Raw genomic sequence first — 17,973 nt, 5'->3', positions numbered from 1 at the left:
GCATATGAATATACGGTCCGTTTTTTTACAGGCGTAATATGCAGAAATGATCCCAAAACAGTTATCCGTATGTCATCCGTAGGCAGGGTGTGGCAGCGTATTTTGCGCATGTCATTTTCCGTATGTAATCCGTATGGCATCTGTACTGTGTTTTTTTATCGCAACCTTGCAAAATGGACATAGAATGGATCCATGGGCTCAAATATTCGTGAAAACATATATACAGTCTATATATATATATATATATATATATATATATATATATATATATATATATATATATATATATATATATATATATATATATATATATGTATGTCAGTGAGACACACATATATATATTTCATACAACGCTAGATAGCAGAAAAGCTGGTACCGTATATACTCGAGTATAAGCCGAGATTTTCAGCCCAAATTTTTGGGCTGAAAGTGTCCCTCTTGGCTTATACTCGAGTCAAGGTGGGCGGCAGGGTCGGCGGGTGAGGGGGAGAGGGCGCTGAGGTATACTCACCTAGTCCCAGCGATCCTGGCGCTGTCCCTGCCGTCCCACGGTCTTCGGTGCTGCAGTTCTTCCCCTCTTCAGCGGTCACGTGGGACCGCTCATTAGGGAAATGAATAGGCGGCTCCACCTCCCATAGGGGTGGAGCCACCTATTCATTTCTCTAATCAGCGGTAACGGTGACCGCTGATAGAGAAAGAAGCTGTGGCACCGAAGACCGTAGGACGGCAGGGACAGCGCCAGGATCGCTGGGACTAGGTGAGTATACCTCAGCGCCCTCTCCCCCTCACCCGCCGACCCTGCCGCCCACCTTGACTCGAGTATAAGCCAAGAGGGACACTTTCAGCCCAAAAATTTGGGCTGAAAATCTCGGCTTATACTCGAGTATATACGGTACCGGCTTTTCTGCTATCTAGCGTTGTATGAAATATATATATGTGTCCGCGTTCCAGCCGCCGGGCGCCGCTCCATCTTCCCGGCACCTCCATCTTCCCGGCGTCTCTGCGCTCTGACTGTTCAGGTCAGAGGGCGCGATGACGCATATAGTGTGCGCGGCGCCCTCTGCCTGATCAGTCAGTGCCGAGACGCCGGGACCGGACGCCGGGAGCTGCAAGCAAGAGAGGTGAGTATGTGTTTTTTTTTTTTTTTATTGTAACGGCGGCACAGATTTATGTGGAGCATCTATGGGACAAAATGAACGGTGCAGAGCACTATATGGGGCAATAATGAACGGTGCCGAGCACAGTATGGGGCACAGCTATGGGACAAAATGAACAGTGCAGAGCACTATATGGGGCACAGCTATGGGGCAAAATGAACGGTGCAGAGCACTATATGGGGCACAGCTATGGGGCAAAATGAACGGTGCAGAGCACTATATGGGGCACAGCTATGGGGCAAAATGAACGGTGCACAGCACTATATGGGGCACAGTTATGGGACAAAATGAACGGTGCAGAGCATTGTATATGGGGCACAGATATGGGGCAATAATGAACGGTGCCGAGCACAGTATGGGGCACAGCTATGGGGAAATATGAACGGTGCAGAGCACTATATGGCACAGCTATGGGGAAATAATGATCTATTTTTATTTTTGAAATTCACCTGTAAATGCTGCATTTCCACCCTAGGCTTATACTCGAGTCAATAAGTTTTCCCAGTTTTTTGTGGCAAAATTAGGGGGGTCGGCTTATACTCAGGTCGGCTTATACTCGAGTATATACGGTAATTCAATTGCCGGCTTTTCCTATCTCCTTATCAAACCCGACAGGATATGAGACATGGTTTACATACAGTAAACCATTTCATATCCTTTTTTTGCATATTCCTAATAATGTTAGTAGAGTGTGTGTGCAAAAGTGTGTGTTAAAATAAAGGGTTAAATCACGGAAAAAACTGGCGTGGGCTCCCGTGCAATTTTCTCCGCCAGAGTGGTAAAGCCAGTGACTGAGGGCAGATATTAATAGCCTAGAGAGGGACCATGGTTATTGCCCCCCCCCCTTCTTGGCTAAAAACATCTGCCCCCAGCCACCCCTGATAAGGTACATCTGTAAGATGCGCCTATTCTGGCACTTAGACTCCCGAGTAGTGGTGGGATATGGGGTAATAAAGGGTTAATGTCACCTTGCTAATGTAAGGTGACATTAAGCCTGGTTAATAATGGAGAGGTGTCAATAAGACACCTCTCCTTTATTAATCCTATATTAATAAAGGGTTAATAATACACACACACATTGTGAATAAAGTATTTTAATGAAATAAATACACAAGGTGTTGTAATATGTTTATTATACGCTCAATCCAAATGATGACCCATGTCTTCTGTAAAAAAGGGTAAAAAAAACAAAAACAACAATATCCCATACCTCTCCGCCGGTACAGTCATGTCCCACGCTGTAAATCTATAAGAAAAGTTAATGCAGCTAATGCAGCTGTGCTCCTGGCTGTAAAAACTGGAGAATGAATGGAAAGCAGGGGAACGTAGCTACCTAGACTTGCGGTGCTGCACCCCCTGCTCGCATAACCTCATATGAACTCGAGCGTGAGAAAATATTCTCAAAAATTCCCACGCTACAGTTCATATGAGGTTATGCCAGCAGGAGGGGGCGCAGCACCGCAAGTCTAGGTAGCTACGTTCCCCTGCTTTCCATTCATTCCCCAGTTTTTACAGCCAGGAGCACAGCTGCATTAGCAGGCTCCTGGATGTAAAATTATTTAACCCCTTCTGATGGATTTACAGCGTCGCAAGCCATACGGATGCAATACGGATGACACACGGGTAAATTTGTGCGTAAAAATCGCATCCTCGCATTGAATGCGGAACAGTGTTTTGGGACGTTTACTGCGTATTACGGCCGTAAAAAATGGACCATATTTACTTACGCCTAGTGTGACGCCGGCCTTACACTTGCAAAAATAAAGATTTGGGTCTAACGTAATTTTTTGTGAAAAAAAAGTTAAATGTTCTTTTTTTTTCTCCACATTACGAAAATTCCTGTGAAGCACCTGAAAGCTTAACAAACATCTTGAATGTGGTTTTGAGCACCTTGAGGGGTGCAATTTTTAGAATGGTGTCACTTTTGGGTATTTTCTGTCATATAGGCCCCTCAAAGTCACTTCAAATGTGATGTGTCTCCTAAAGAAATGGTTTTGTAAATTTTGTTGGAAAAGTGAGAAATTGCTGGTCATATTTTAACCCTTATAACTTTCTAACTTTGTGGTCAATTCTAACCCTTATGACTTGCTAACGAACATAAATGTTTTGTTTCAAAAATTGTGCTGATGTAAAGTAGACATGTGGGAAATGTTATTTATTAACCATTTTGTGTGACATAACTCTGATTTAAGAGCAGAAAATTTACAAGATTGAAAATTGCAAAATGTAAAAAAAGGTCACCAAATTTCCGTCTTTTTCACAAACTCAAGTCGTATCGAAGAAATTTTACGACTATATCATATGAAGTACAATATGTCACGAAAAAACAGTCTCAGAATCAGTGGGATTTTTGTAGCATTTCAAAGTTATGACCTCATAAAGTGACACTGGTCAGAATTGTAAAAATTGGCCTGGTCATGAAGGTGCAAACTGGCTTGGGGGGTAAGGGGGTTAAATAAAATACTTGTGGTTTCTCCCTTATTCAAAAAACTGAAAAAAGTGGCTGGAAAATAATAATAATATTTTTTTATTTATAGAGCGCCAACATATTCCGCAGCACTTTACAATTAAGCGGGGACATGTACAGACAATAAATTCAGTATAAGTTAAGACAATTTAAACAGTGACATTAGGGGTAAGGTCCCTGCTCGCAAGCTTACAGTCTACAAGATGACTTCCAAAAACCCTTTGGTGGCCAAAACGCTAAAGCTAACAGTGGCAACCGGAGTTAGCTCCAATCTCTGCTGTTAACCATATAGATGCTGTGGTCAACCACTGTCAGCAGCAGTAGTTTTATTTCCGGCGCCTATCAGCCTCCTGCATCATGAGTATGTGATGTAAATGGCAGTCAGGGGACTAGTATAGAGCTCGTTGCTGACATCTTGGTCCTTTAATGAAACTATTTTAATATATTCGGCAATAAAGTTACAGAATATAGCACAAATGGTCAAACAGTTGCACATTCAAGGTCCCTGAAGGACCAAAAATGAAGGAGAAAAAAAAATACTATTTTCAAAAATATCAAAAATTACAATAGTTCAAATCAACCTCTTTCTTCTCAATTTAAAAAAATAAACCTCTTTCATCTCCACATCCGTAAAAGTTTGCACTCTAAACAGAAAAATTAACCCAAGCTGAGAGCAGCATAAAAGTAAAAACAATGGAAAATCCCCAGAATTGCATTTTTTTGCCAAAACAAAAGATCATGGGTGCCCCAAACTTATATATATAAAAAAAAACTACAGCTCTCCATGCAACAAACAAGCCCTCAAAGAGCTCAATCGATGGAAGACCAAAGAGTTTTTCGTTCACAAAAATGTGAACTTTTTTTACCACCTAAAATAATAATAAAAAAAAAAAACCTACAACCCCAATTCTATATCTAGTTGGGACACTGTAAAATATGAAGAAAACAATGATGCAATGATCTGGGAATCTTTTTAAGCCATACTTTATTCAGTTAGCTTCGGCTTTCCCTCGTGGACCTTTTTCTTCTTAGAAGTGAAAGTCTATTAAGACTCTCAGTCAAGTGTTTGAGCCTTGTTATTTCTACTATGTGCCTAAAGGGTAACTTCAGGGGGTTACATAATGGAGGCAGGGACTGCCCCTTCCGAGGAATTTAGTGTTGTGAACGGTGACTGTTACCACGTCCTGCAACCCCCCAGTGACTGGACAAGCTGTGGCTGCAGGGAAAATACAACTTATTTTTTTCCTTGTAGCTGCTGCTCCAGTAAGCCAGCTGCACAGAATTTAAGCGCTATTAACCTGTAGATTACGCCTACATCTGGTGGTAAGTAGCGTTTCTGGAGATATCAGGTTCCCTCTAATCCCAGATTTGAGACATGCCATAGATTGCTCCAGCTCATGGACAAATACGACAAGTCTAAAAAAAAAAAGATATTACGGTAGTAATTTTTCATTTTCTCAGTTCTCCTTTTTTTCATATAATAGAAAACTGGCATTAAATGGGGGAGCATCGGTTGCTAGAATGTCTGCTAAACCCAAAAGTCATAACCCTGGACAAAATAAGAGGTCCCAAAGCACTAACCGAAAAAAAATGATGCTGCCCAAAATACGGGACCAAAGAAATCACAACAATGAATAAAACACAGCTTTTATTAAATAAGGGTTAAAAAAGATATAGAGGCATATATCCAACACAGTAGACACAAAAACAGGTTTAAGACTAGTAGACAGAGTAGTGCGTGAAGAGGAGCGGTGCTGATCTGGGAGGTAAATATGAGAGATTTGGTTTTTTTTAATTACCCCACCTTGGGCCGATTAACAATAACTTTCAAGCTAGAGGACACACCCTTTAAATTGGTGAAAGTGTCAAAACACTAATGGCCCAATTCATCGGCATTGTTTACACTGGTCTTGGTGAGGGGGCGTGCTAGATTCAGACGCACCTAATTCATGAAGAGGTGTACGAGCGCCATGCCAAAAATCTAACTCCCGTTAGCGGAGTGTTATTTCTGGAATATAGAGTGCCACAGTTGTGGCATCATGCCGCCCCAGCTCAGCCCATTTTGGTGGAGCTGGGAAAAACTGGCATCAAAACACCAAAAGTTGAAAACTTTAGGTGCAATTCAGAGTTGTGCTTATATTTTACAGCTTTTTAAAGCTTTTACTCTAGAATTCTGGAGTAAAAGCTTTCATGAATCGGGGCCTTATGTGTCAAAATAAAATGGTTTGCCATCTTGGATTTTTTTTTTACTTGAGCAGTAAATCATGTTATAATGGAGATCCAAAGGGTATTTCATCTTGTCCAGAGAATTTATCACCTACAGTGACCTGCAAAAGTATTCACTTCCTTTCCTTTGTACCTGTTTTGTTACATTACATCCCATGTTTAACCCCTTAGTGACAGAGCCAATTTGGTACTTAATGACCGAGCCAATTTTTGCAATTCTGACCACTGTCACTTTATGAGGTTATAACTCTGGAACGCTTCAACGGATCCCGCTGATTCTGAGACTGTTTTTTCGTGACATATTGTACTTCATGTTAGTGGTAACATTTCTTCGATATTACTTGCGATTATCTATGAAAAAAACGGAAATATGGCGAAAATTTTTAAAATTTTGCAATTTTCAAACTTTGTATTTTTATGCCCTTAAATCAGAGAGATATGTCATGAAAAATAGTTAATAAATAACATTTCCCACATGTCTACTTTACATCAGCACAATTTTGGAAACAAAATTTTTTTTTGTTAGGGAGTTATAAGGGTTAAAAGTTGACCAGCAATTTCTCATTTTTACAACACCATTTTTTTTTAGGGACCACATCACATTTGAAGTCATTTTGAGGGGTCTATATGATAGAAAATAATGAAGTGTGACACCATTCTAAAAACTACACCCCTCAAGGTTCTCAAAACCACATTCAAGAAGTTTATTAACCCTTTACGTGCTTCACAGGAACTGAAACAATGTGGAAGGAAAAAATGAACATTTAACTTTTTATTGCAAACATCTTAATTCAGAACCATTTTTTTTATTTTCACAAGTGTAAAAACAGAAATGTAACCATAAATTTTGTTATGCAATTTCTCCTGAATACGCCAATACCCCATATGTGGGGGTAAACCACTGTTAGGGCGCACCGCAGAACTTAGAAGTGAAGGAGCGCCGTTTGACTTTTTCAATGCAGAATTGGCTGGAATTGAGATCGGACACCATGTCACGTTTCGAGAGCCCCTGATGTGCCTAAACAGTGGAAACTCCCCACAAGTGACACCATTTTGGAAACTAGACCCCTTAAGGAACTTATCTAGATGTGTGGTGAGCACTTTGAACCCCCAAGTGCTTCACAGAAGTTTATAACGTAGAGCCGTGAAAATAAAAAATCGCTTTTGTTTACACAAAAATGATCTTTTCGCCCACAAATTCTTATTTTCACAAGGGTAACAGGAGAAATTAGACCACAAAAGTTGTTGTGCAATTTCTCCTGAGTACGCTGATACCCAATATGTGGGGGTAAACAACTGTTAGGGCGCACCGCAGAGCTTGGAAGAGAAGGAGTGCCGTTTTACTTTTTCAATGTAGAATTGGCTGGAATTGAGATTGGACGCCATGTCGCGTTTGGAGAGCCCCTGATGTGCCTAAACAGTGGAAACCCCCCACAAGTGACACCATTTTGGAAACTAGACCCCTTAAGGAACTTATCTAGATGTGTGGCGAGCACTTTGAACCCCCATGTGCTTCACAGAAGTTTATAAAGTAGAGCCGTGAAAAAAAAAAATTGCATTTTTTCTACAAAAATGATCTTTTTGCCCACAAATTTTTATTTTCACAAGGGTAACAGGAGAAATTAGACCACTAAAGTTGTTGTGCAATTTCTCCTGAGTACGTCGATACCCAATATGTGGGGGTAAACCACTGTTTGGGCGCACCGCAGAGCTTGGAAGAGAAAGAGTGCCGTTTTACTTTTTCAATGTAGAATTGGCTGGAATTGAGATCGGACGCCATGTCGCGTTTGGAGAGCCCCTGATGTGCCTAAACAGTGGAAACCCCCCACAAGTGACACCATTTTGGAAACTAGACCCCCCATGGAACTTATCTAGATGTGTGGTGAGAACCTTGAATGCCCAAGTGCTTCACAGAAGTTTATAATGCAGAGCGGTGAAAATAAAAAATTTTTTTTTTTCCACAAAAAAGATTTTTTAGCCACCAAATTTTTATTTTCACAAGGGTAACAAGAGAAATTGTACCCCAAAAGTTGTTGTCCAATTTGTCCTGAGTATGCTGGTACCCCATATGTGGGGGTAAACCACTGTTTGGGCGCACGGCAGAGCTCTGAAGGAAGGAGCGCCGTTTTGGAGTGCAGACTTTGATAGAATGGTCTGCGGGTATTATGTTGCGTTTGCAGAGCCCCTGATGTACCTAACCAGTAGAAACCCTCCACAAGTGACCCCATTTTGGAAACTAGACCCCCCAAGGAACTTATCTAGATGTGTGGTGAGAACTTTGAATGCCCAAGTGCTTCACAGAAGTTTAGAATGCAGAGTCGTGAAAATAAAAAATATTTTTTTTTTCACAAAAAAGATTTTGTAGCCCCCAAGTTTTTATTTTCACAAGGGTAACAAGAGAAATTGGACCCCAGAAGTTGTTGTCCAATTTATCCCGAGTACGCTAATGCCCCATATGTGGGGGTAACCCACTGTTTGGGCGCACGGCAGAGCTCAGAAGGGAGGGAGCACCATTTGACTTTTTGAGCGCAAAATTGGCTGTCGTGTTTGGAGACCCCCTGATGTACCTAAACAGTGGAAACCCCCCAATTCTAGCTCCAACCCTAACCCCAACACACTCCTAACCCTAATCCCAACCTCATCCATAATCCTAATCACTAACCCTAACCATAATCACAACCCTTACCCCAAAACAACCCTAATGTCAACCCTAACCATAACCCTAATCAAAACCCTAAATCCAACACACCCCTAATCCTAATCTCAACCCTAACCTCAAACCTAACCCTAATCCCAATACACCCCTAATCACAACCCTAACCTTAACCCTAATCCCAAGCGTAACCCTAATGCCAACCCTAACCCTAATACCAACCCTAATCCTAACCCTAATCCCAGCTCTAACCCTAACTTTAGCCCCAACCCTAGCCCTAACTTTAGCCCCAACCCTAACCCTAGCCCTAGGGCTACTTTCACACTTGCGTCGTTTGGCATTCCGTCGCAATCCGTCGTTTTGGACAAGAAACGGATCCTGCAAATGTGCCCGCAGGATGCGTTTTTTGCCCATAGACTTGTATTGCCGACGGATCGTGACTGATGGCCACACTTCGCGTCCGTCGTGCACTGGATCAGTTGTGTTTTGGCGGAGCGTCGGCACAAAAAAACGTTCAATGAAACGTTTTTTTGTACGTCGCATCCGCCATTTCTGACCGCGCATGCGTGGCCGTAACTCCGCCCCCTCCTCCCCAGGACATAGATTGGGCAGCGGATGTGTTGAAAAACTACAGCTGCTGCCCACGTTGTGCACAATTTTCACAACGTGCGTCGGTATGTCGGGCCGACGCATTGCGACGGCCCCGTACCGACGTAAGTGTGAAAGAAGCCTAACCCTAAGTTTAGCCCCAACCCTAACCCTAAATTTAGCCCCAACCCTAACCCTAAATTTAGCCCCAACCCTAGCCCTAACCCTACCCCTAACCTAACCCTACCCCTAACCCTAACCTACCCCTAACCCTACCCCTAACCCTAACCTAACCCTACCCCTAACCCTACCCCTAACCTAACCCTACCCCTACCCCTAACCCTACCCCTAACCCTAATTTTAGCCCCAACTGCTGTTCTGCTGCCGGCCGGCAGATGGAGACAGATGGCGGGCGCACTGGGCATGCATCCGCCATGTTCTGCTGCCGGCGGCCAGGAGGAGCAGCAAGAGGATCCAGGGACCTAGGTGAGTATGCTAGGGTCCCCGAATCCCCCTATTTCTCTGTCCTCTGATGTGCGATCACATCAGAGGACAGAGAATTACACTTTACTTTTTTTTTTTTTTTTTTTTTGCGGTCGCCGGTAAACAGTTAATTACCGGCGATCGCAAAACAGGGGTCGGTAATACCGACCCCGATCGTGCTCTTTGGGGTCTCGGCTACCCCCGGCAGCCGAGACCCCAAAGATTCTCCCGGTGCCGCCCGGCGGGCGCACTGCGCATGCGCCCGCCATTTTGAAAATGGCGGCGCCCACCGGGAGACACGAGGAGCATCGGGGGAGCTAGGTGAGTATTGGGGGGCCACCTGGGACCCCTTTTCTCTGTCCTCCGATGTGCGATCACATCGGAGGACAGAGAAATTAAAAAGAGATCGCTTTTTTTTTTTTTTTTTTTGCGATCGCCGGTAAATGGTTAATTACCGGCGGTCGCAAATGCGGGGTGGGTTAAAAACCCCCCGAATCATGTTCTCTGGGGTCTCGGCTACCCTCGGCAGCCGAGACCCCGGAGAAAATCGGCCTCTGGAGGGCGCTATGGACTTTTTCCACAGCGCCGTTAATTAACGGCGCTGTGGTTTAAGTACCCTTAGCGGCCGCCGTTAAAAGGCGTATCGGCGGTCGCTAAGGGGTTAAATATTTTTGTAATCCGATTTGTGTATGACGCATCTGCACTAAATAGTTTAAGTTGGTGAAGTGAGAAAAATATAGGTATTACATTTATGGGATCAAATATTGAAAAATTGTCATGTGCATATGTAGTGATCCATTTTGCAATGAAGCCCCTAAAAATTTTTGATGCAAGCAATTACCTTCATATCTCCCATGCTTAATGACAGCAAGTCCACCTGTGTGCAATCTAAGTGTCACATGTCTGTCAGTATATATACTTTTTACCTTTTCTGAAAGGCCACAGAGGCTGCAACACCATTAACAAGAGGCACCACTAACCAAACACCATGAAGACCAAGGAGATCTCCAAACAACACTATGAAGACCAAGGAGATTTCCAGACAACACCATGAAGACCAAGTAGATCTTCAAACAACACCATGAAGACCAAGGAGATCCTCGAACAACACCATGAAGACCAAAGACATCTCCGAACAACACTATGAAGACCAAGGACATCTCCGAACAACACTATGAAGACCAAGGAGCTCTCCAGACAACACCATGAAGACCAAGGAGATCTTCGAACAACACCATGAAGACCAAGAAACTCTCCGAACACCACCATGAAGACCAAAGAGATACCCGAACAACACCATGAAGACCATGGAGATAACCGAACAACACCATTCAGACCATGGAGATCTTCGAACAACACTATTAAGACCAAGGAGATCTCCAAACAAGTCAGGGACAAAGTTGTTAAGTACAAGTCATAGTTTGGGTTATAAAAAGAAATCCCAATCTCTGATGATTCCCCGGAGCACTATCAAATTCTTCATCATCAAATGGAAAAAACATGGTACCACAACAAACCTGCCAAAACAAGGCCGCCCACCAACACTCTCAGCCTCGGCAAGGAGGGCATTAATCAAAGAGGCAGCACAGAGACCAAAGTTAACCCTGAAGTAGCTGCAGAGTTCCCAAGCTGAGACGGGAGTATCTGTCCATGTGACCACAATAAGCTGTACACTCCATAGAGGTGGCCGTTATGGAACTGTGGGCAGAAACAAAACCTTTAATTGCACACAAAAATTGAAGGGCTACTTTTTAGTTTGCCAAAAGACATGTGGGAGACTCCCCAAATGTATGCAGGAAGGTGCTGTGGTCAAATTGAACTTTTTGGCCACCAAGGTAAACGCTGTGTCTGGCGCCAAACTAATAACTTATCACCCCCAAGAATGCCATCACCAGAGTGGTTACAGCATTATGTGCATGTACAAGTAGGGATAGGAAAAATTGTCAAGGGGAAAGATGAAGGGGGCGAAATACAAGGATTTTCTTGAGCAGACCCTGTTTGTCTGTCAGTGATTTGAGACTGGGACGGAGATTCACCTTCCAACAACACAATGACCCAAAGCATACTGCTAAAGCAACACTCAAGTGGTTTAAGGTAAAATGTGTAAATGTTTTGGCGTGGGCGAGTCAAATCCATGTATAATCTGTGGTCAGTCCTGAAGATTTCTGTTCACCAGAGGAAAACCCCTAACTTGAAGGAGCTTGAGCAATTTTGCCTTGAGGAATGGACAAGAATCCAAGTGTCAAGATATGGAAATCTCATAGAGACTGATCCAAAGCGACTGCAGCTATATTTGCCACAAAAGGAGGCTCTACAAAGTACTGACTTTAGGGAGGTGAATAGTTGTGCACACCGCCTTTTCAGTTATTCTGTTCTATGTGTTAACAGTTGTAGCACAGCACGAAAAATGCTAATGGGGTAATTACTTTTGCAATCCACATGTATATACATTCATAGGATTGCTGATAACTTATTGATCGGTAGCCGATGGGATTCACACCAATCAACAGAATAGGGGATCGACACCCATCAATCTGTAAGTGATGACCTGTTTTCTCCAGACAACCACTCTTAAGACAAACTTTTGGCTCCATTTACGATGGGACGACTAATCTAGTAGACCATTTTATGTCTATGGTCAAAATCTTGGAAAACATGTTTTCCCAGTAAATTCAGAAGCTGAGGAAACCCTCTTATTCCCAGACAATCCTTCTGTAAATTAGAGCTGTAACTGCTGTAACCTCTATTCATTGTCTTTTCTACCAGCAATTCTGCTAATTTCTAATTACAAATAAAAATATCACATCTTAAGAAACCAATTACGACTTTCAAAACCTAAAAAGAAAAAAAAAATACTTGGGGAATTCCACTCCTTGGGATTCTTCCTGCGAGTCTGCGTGTACAGACTAAACAGAGAGAATAAAATCATTTCCCAGGTCACAATTTGATTTTTTTTTATATTTAATTATGTAATTGAAGCTGGGGAGAAAACTGGAATCCTTCCAGATTATCTGCTTCAATCTGCGGAAAATACCTGAAAAATCGATGCAAAATGACTAAACTCTAGACCGCCGCGACTTCAGGAGCATTGGAAATAATGACTACTTATTTGTGCTTCACAAACCATTAATTTGGATAAACAACTCGTATGCCCAAAACGCCGGGCAACTTAAACTTATGTAGAATTGAGCTCATAAAAGAAGCGCGTAAAGTGACGGGCAGCATCTCGCGGATATCTAGTTTGGATGTGTAAAATATCTGTAACTAGAAATAAATCTAAGTGAAAAAAAATCTATTTACAACCTACATCTTGGATTCCAGGCTGTCGTCCTAGTTTCAAACCTTTAATGCCTCTTAGAATGTTCTTCTGGGAATTCAGCTTCTCGGGAGAATTTTTCTGGGTGAATGCAGTAGTGGTAATATTTTGCAAGAGTAAACTGCTTTTCCTGATAAAATGTAATTAAAAGTCAACTGCAAATGAACGGCATTGAGATTTGGGGTACACAAAATTATGGGAGAGTGTAATGCATGCAGGTTTCCCAGGGAGGTGCCTTCCGCAGGTTCCCCCAGGGGGCGGTGCTGTCCGCAGATTCCCCCGGGGCGGTGCCGTCCACAGCGAGGTGCTGTCCGCAGGGTCCCCGGGTTGTTGCCATCCACAGGGTCCCAGGGTCGGCGCCGTCCATTTATTATCTTCCTTCAGTGTGATGAAGTGGTAAATGTATCACTAATCATGACACTCGTATACAATTTGGCCATATACCTAGATCTGCCCACCAGAAGTCATCTAAGCTCATATGTATGACCAAACATTACCGAGTTGGACCCTTAAAGAGAATTTGTATCCAGGTTTTTTTCTACCTAATCTGAGAGCAGCATGATATAGGAGCAAAGACCATGATTCCAGCGATGTGTCACTTACTGGGCAGCTCAGTGTAGCTTTTATACAAATTACTGTTTTATCAGCAGGAGATTATCACTAGAGGACTACTTGGCTTGCTACCTGGTAGTCCAGCCACACCCCCCACTACTGATTGGCAGCTTACTGCCTATACACATTGAACAAAGAAAAGTAAGCAATCAGTAGTGTGGGTGGGTTGATACAGAGCTCAGCATTTAGAGAACCGGTAGCAGATAAAACAGTTTTTAATCAAAACTGCAGCAACAAGCCAAGTGAGTGATACATGCTGGAATCGGGGTCTTTGCCCCCACATCATGCTGTTCTTCAGTAGACTAGTAAAAACCTGCTGACAAATTCCCTTTAACTAACTGGGTTGTACTTCATTACGGTTATAGACGTCGACCATCTGATGTGTATGACACTCGGCCTTTACCATGTTCCACAAATTGAGACTGCTTTGCAATACCGGACAGGGCCATTCGAAAAGAGTGGTGCTGTCTGGTAATGCCAAATAACCATTATTAAGCTAATCCTCCTCATTCTATTAAATGGTAAAGGCAGATCAGAAAGTAAAATATTGCAAAAACATTGCTCAGATATCAAAGCGACATTCCCCATAAAGTGTGGGTGGTACTTCTCAGGGTCCTAAATTATTACGAAGACACCAAACTGAGTCTGAACACAATGCTCTTGTATTTAATCGCCAATTTATATCAAATTTGTTACCGGCACAGAATATAATCTTTGTGTAATATTGTACTTTATTCTTTTTACTTTATCATTATTATTCTTTTTTATTTTTATTTATTTATTTTTTTTATACACTTAAAGGGGAACCATTGACCAATGGAGGACTGACCCCTCACAGCCCAGTCAAGCGGAAACTGGACTTGGAAAAGGACTACGTGTTTGATAAGAGATTGAGATACAGCGTCCGTCAGAACGAAAGTAACTGTCGATTCCGGGACATAGTCGTCAGGAAGGAAGATGGCTTCACTCACATCCTGCTGTCCAGCCAGACATCAGACAACAACTCCCTGACACCTGACGTAAGCTGAAATAATTTATTGAGTTAAATATTAATGTTTTATAGGGGGTGTTCCCAGAAACTGATGAGGTTCTGTCCACTGGGACACCCACCAAATCCAAAGAGTACTTTGTTGTATGATTAGTGAGGGTCCTGGCAATTGGAACCTTAGTGATCATCGATATATTACCTATCCTTGCTTTACCAAATGTCTAACATATACTTACCATTCTCTGTTCCCCTTTCCCCACTAATAGCATAACATCCAAGTCCCATGTAAATGGAAGCCAATCCTGGCCTTTGGATGAGACCACCCTCACCCTAATCTAGTGATATCCAACTGAAGTTTGCATGTCCCACCACTGCCAAGTTGGGACTTCTACATTTATCAAAAGTTGGTACATGTGGGAAGTTTACTAGAAAAATTAAAACAACCCTTACTCTCCAGCTTGCCTCTTTTTAGTTCTAGTTCACACACCTTTACACCCCATTCCTTGCTTGCTAATACTGCAGTGTTATGGGCTCGCCTTGTGAGGTGGATACTCTTAAGGCATAGATCTGGGTGAGCAGCTTGGACCGGAGGCAAACTGAGCACGTATGACAGAGACACACAAGACTAGTATCCCCTGGCAGGAAAATGGCTAATCACAGCAGTGTAAAAGAAGTAAATGCCGTCTTGTATGTTCCAGCAAGGCAATAGTTAACAGCAGCAATGTAACGCAAGTAAATGCAGTCTGGTATCTTCAGCAAGTCAACAGTGAATAGCAGCAAATTATGCAACTGGATATTGTATCATGGAAACGGTTATCAACAGGAGGAAACTGACATATAGGCAAACTGGGAAGACACTTGATGTGTTACCTTATTTGCAGAAGTAAGGTGTGAACAGGATTGAGAATAGTTACAATGAAATGATAACTTGGGTGCTGACAGGTTGGTGTGGATGACGCCCAGTAAGCAGGACTGAGTTTGGAAACAGTTAAGCAAGTTGGAAGTTGATATGATCTCTAAAAGGGCTAAAGTTAAACATGACACATCTCCTTTGTATCTTAGGCAAAAAAAAATATTTTCGTTTTGTACATTTTAAAAATTTCAAAAAGGAAAATGGGCCAATGCAAATGTTTGGGCACCCTGCATGGTTAGTAGCTAGTAGCAGACCCTTTTGCAAGTATCACAGCTTGTAAACATTTTTTGTAGCCAGCCAAGAATCTTTCAGTTCTTGTTTGAGGGATTTTCATCCATTTTTCCTTGGAGAATTCTTCCAGTTCTGTGAGATTCCTGGGTTGTCTTGCATGCACTGCTATTTTGAGGTCTAGCCACAGATTGTCAATGATTTTGAGATCAGCGGACTGTGAGGGCCATTGTAAAACCTTCAGCTTGCGCCTTTTTTGAGGTTGTCTATTGTGGATTTTGACGTGTGTTTAGGATCATTATCCATTTGTAGAAGTCATCCTCTTTTCAACTTCAGCTTTTTTATAGCTGGTGTTATGTTTACATGAAGAATTTGTTGGAATTTAATTTAAATCATTCCTCCATCTACCCGTGAAATGTTCCCCCATGATGCTATTGGCTGCAACATAACCCCAAAGCATGATTGATCCACCCCCATGCTTAATGGTTGGCAAAATTTTCTTTTCCTGAAACTCTGTGCCCTTTTTTCTTCACACAAATGTTTGATCATTGTAGCCAAAGAGTTATATTTTAACCTCATCAGTCCACAGTTCTTGTTTCCAAAATGAATCAGGCTTGTTTAGATGTTTTTTTTTGCATACTTCTGACCCTGAATTTTCTGGTGTAGACGCAGGAGAGGTTTTCTTCCGATTACTCTTATATGAAGTCTATACTTATGCAGGTCTCTCTAAACAATACAACGACATACCACAACTCCATAGTCTCCTAAATATTTCGGAAGGCCTTTTGAAGTCAAGATGGGGTTTTGATTTATTTGCCTCTCTAGCAGCAGCTCTCCTAAAATTTTGTTTGGTCTTCCAGACCTTATTTTGACCTCCATTGTTCCTGGTACCTTCCATTTCTTAATTGCATTTCAAACTGAGGAAAGGGCAACTTAAAAATGCTTTGCTATTTTCTTATAGCCTTCTCTTGCTTTGTGCGCCTTCACATTTTAATTCTCAGGGTGCTAGGCAGCTGCTTAGAAGAACCCATGGCTGCTGTTTTTTGTCACAAGGTTAGAGGAGACTGGGTTTTTATAAAGCTGGAAAATTTGCATCACCTGACTTTTCCTAACAACGATAGTGAACAAGTCAAACCTTAACAGGATAATTAAGGTCTGAAACCTTGGACAAAGTTATCTGAGCACAAAAATCTCCATGGGCGCCCAAACTTTTGCATAGGCCATTCAACATTTAAAAATGACTATTTATTTTTTTGCCTAAAATACATAGGAAATGTGTCATCTTTAACTTCAGCCCTTTTAGAGATCATTTCATCTTCAACTGTTCACAATAACACTAATTTTTGACCAGCGGTGCCCAAAAGCACTTAATCTCTGCCTTTGTCAGCCTTAAAAGGCCTAGATTGGTGATGTCGCAGGAGTTTGAAGGGATTCTTGAGTAATTCGGTGTCACGATCCATTTTTGGATTCATGGCAGCTCTGGTTCCACTATGATTTAAATTAAGCTTTTTTCCTTTCAGGACCAGCTGGGGTTAATATCAGTTTCCCTCGCTGGCAATCTGTTGTATCTGCAGTGTGGATAGGTCAGTTGATGTGGGTGGTGACCACTCCCACCATGCTTTAAATGGTCACCTGATGCATCAGCTGACTGTCGGTGATAGAGCAATCTACAGTGACCAAGCCTGGAGTAAGGAGCTTGCTGGCTGCTGTGGTTTATCAGCAAGTTTGGTGAATTTGTGATCCTGGTGCCTTTATTCTAATGTGCGGTGCTTTGCAGCAAAGGAAGTTGTAAAGCCAAGTTGTGTTATTACCCCAATCTGTCTCATTTTTATCACTGTCCCCTGAGTTGTACTATCTGCAGTGGTGAGGCTAGCGCCCCTTGCCGGCCAGTGCACTAGCCAGAGCAGTGTGAGGTGACAACGAGGGAAGAGGTGACAACAAGGGACGAGGTTCCTGATGGCGGTGGGGGGAAGGACCCACTTAGGGCGTAGGGGAGTGCAGGGTCAGGCTTAGGTTTGAGCAGGAGGTGACTATTCCTCATTTTCCTAATGGTAGGGCCTTCCTAACCCCTTTACCATCCCATTGTGTGCCGTCCGCCGACCGATACCCCCTGTGGGGTCGCTCTAGATATCGTGACACCCGGTATGGACTAACGCAAAGGCAGTCATATGAGAAAGAAGCATGGGCCGGTGCTGGAGCCGTGACAGGCGAGTAACATGCAGTGTCAGTGGAGTGAAGAAGCTCTGCACAGTTTCATAACTACCAAGGAAGAGGTCAATCAAGCCAATCTGAAATGAAGCACGCTCTTATTACGTGTCCTATAGCAGATTTTTAGACAACAC

The 17,973-nt window shown here is 42.6% G+C and overlaps 1 protein-coding gene across 1 annotated transcript in view; it reads left to right on the top strand.

The window, feature by feature from the left end:
- Positions 1-17,973, top strand: part of CDYL2 (chromodomain Y like 2) — an 86,341-nt gene that overhangs the window by 57,430 nt on the left and 10,938 nt on the right. The window contains exon 3 of the mRNA XM_069738790.1: positions 14,304-14,521. Within this exon, the coding sequence (XP_069594891.1) occupies positions 14,304-14,521 (218 nt within the window). The remainder of the gene's footprint in view (positions 1-14,303; positions 14,522-17,973) is intronic.

This window comes from Ranitomeya imitator, chromosome 9, assembly GCF_032444005.1.
Source record: "Ranitomeya imitator isolate aRanImi1 chromosome 9, aRanImi1.pri, whole genome shotgun sequence".
In the NCBI taxonomy this organism is placed as follows: Eukaryota; Metazoa; Chordata; class Amphibia; order Anura; family Dendrobatidae; genus Ranitomeya; species Ranitomeya imitator.
This window is presented reverse-complemented; position numbering and strand designations above follow the sequence as displayed.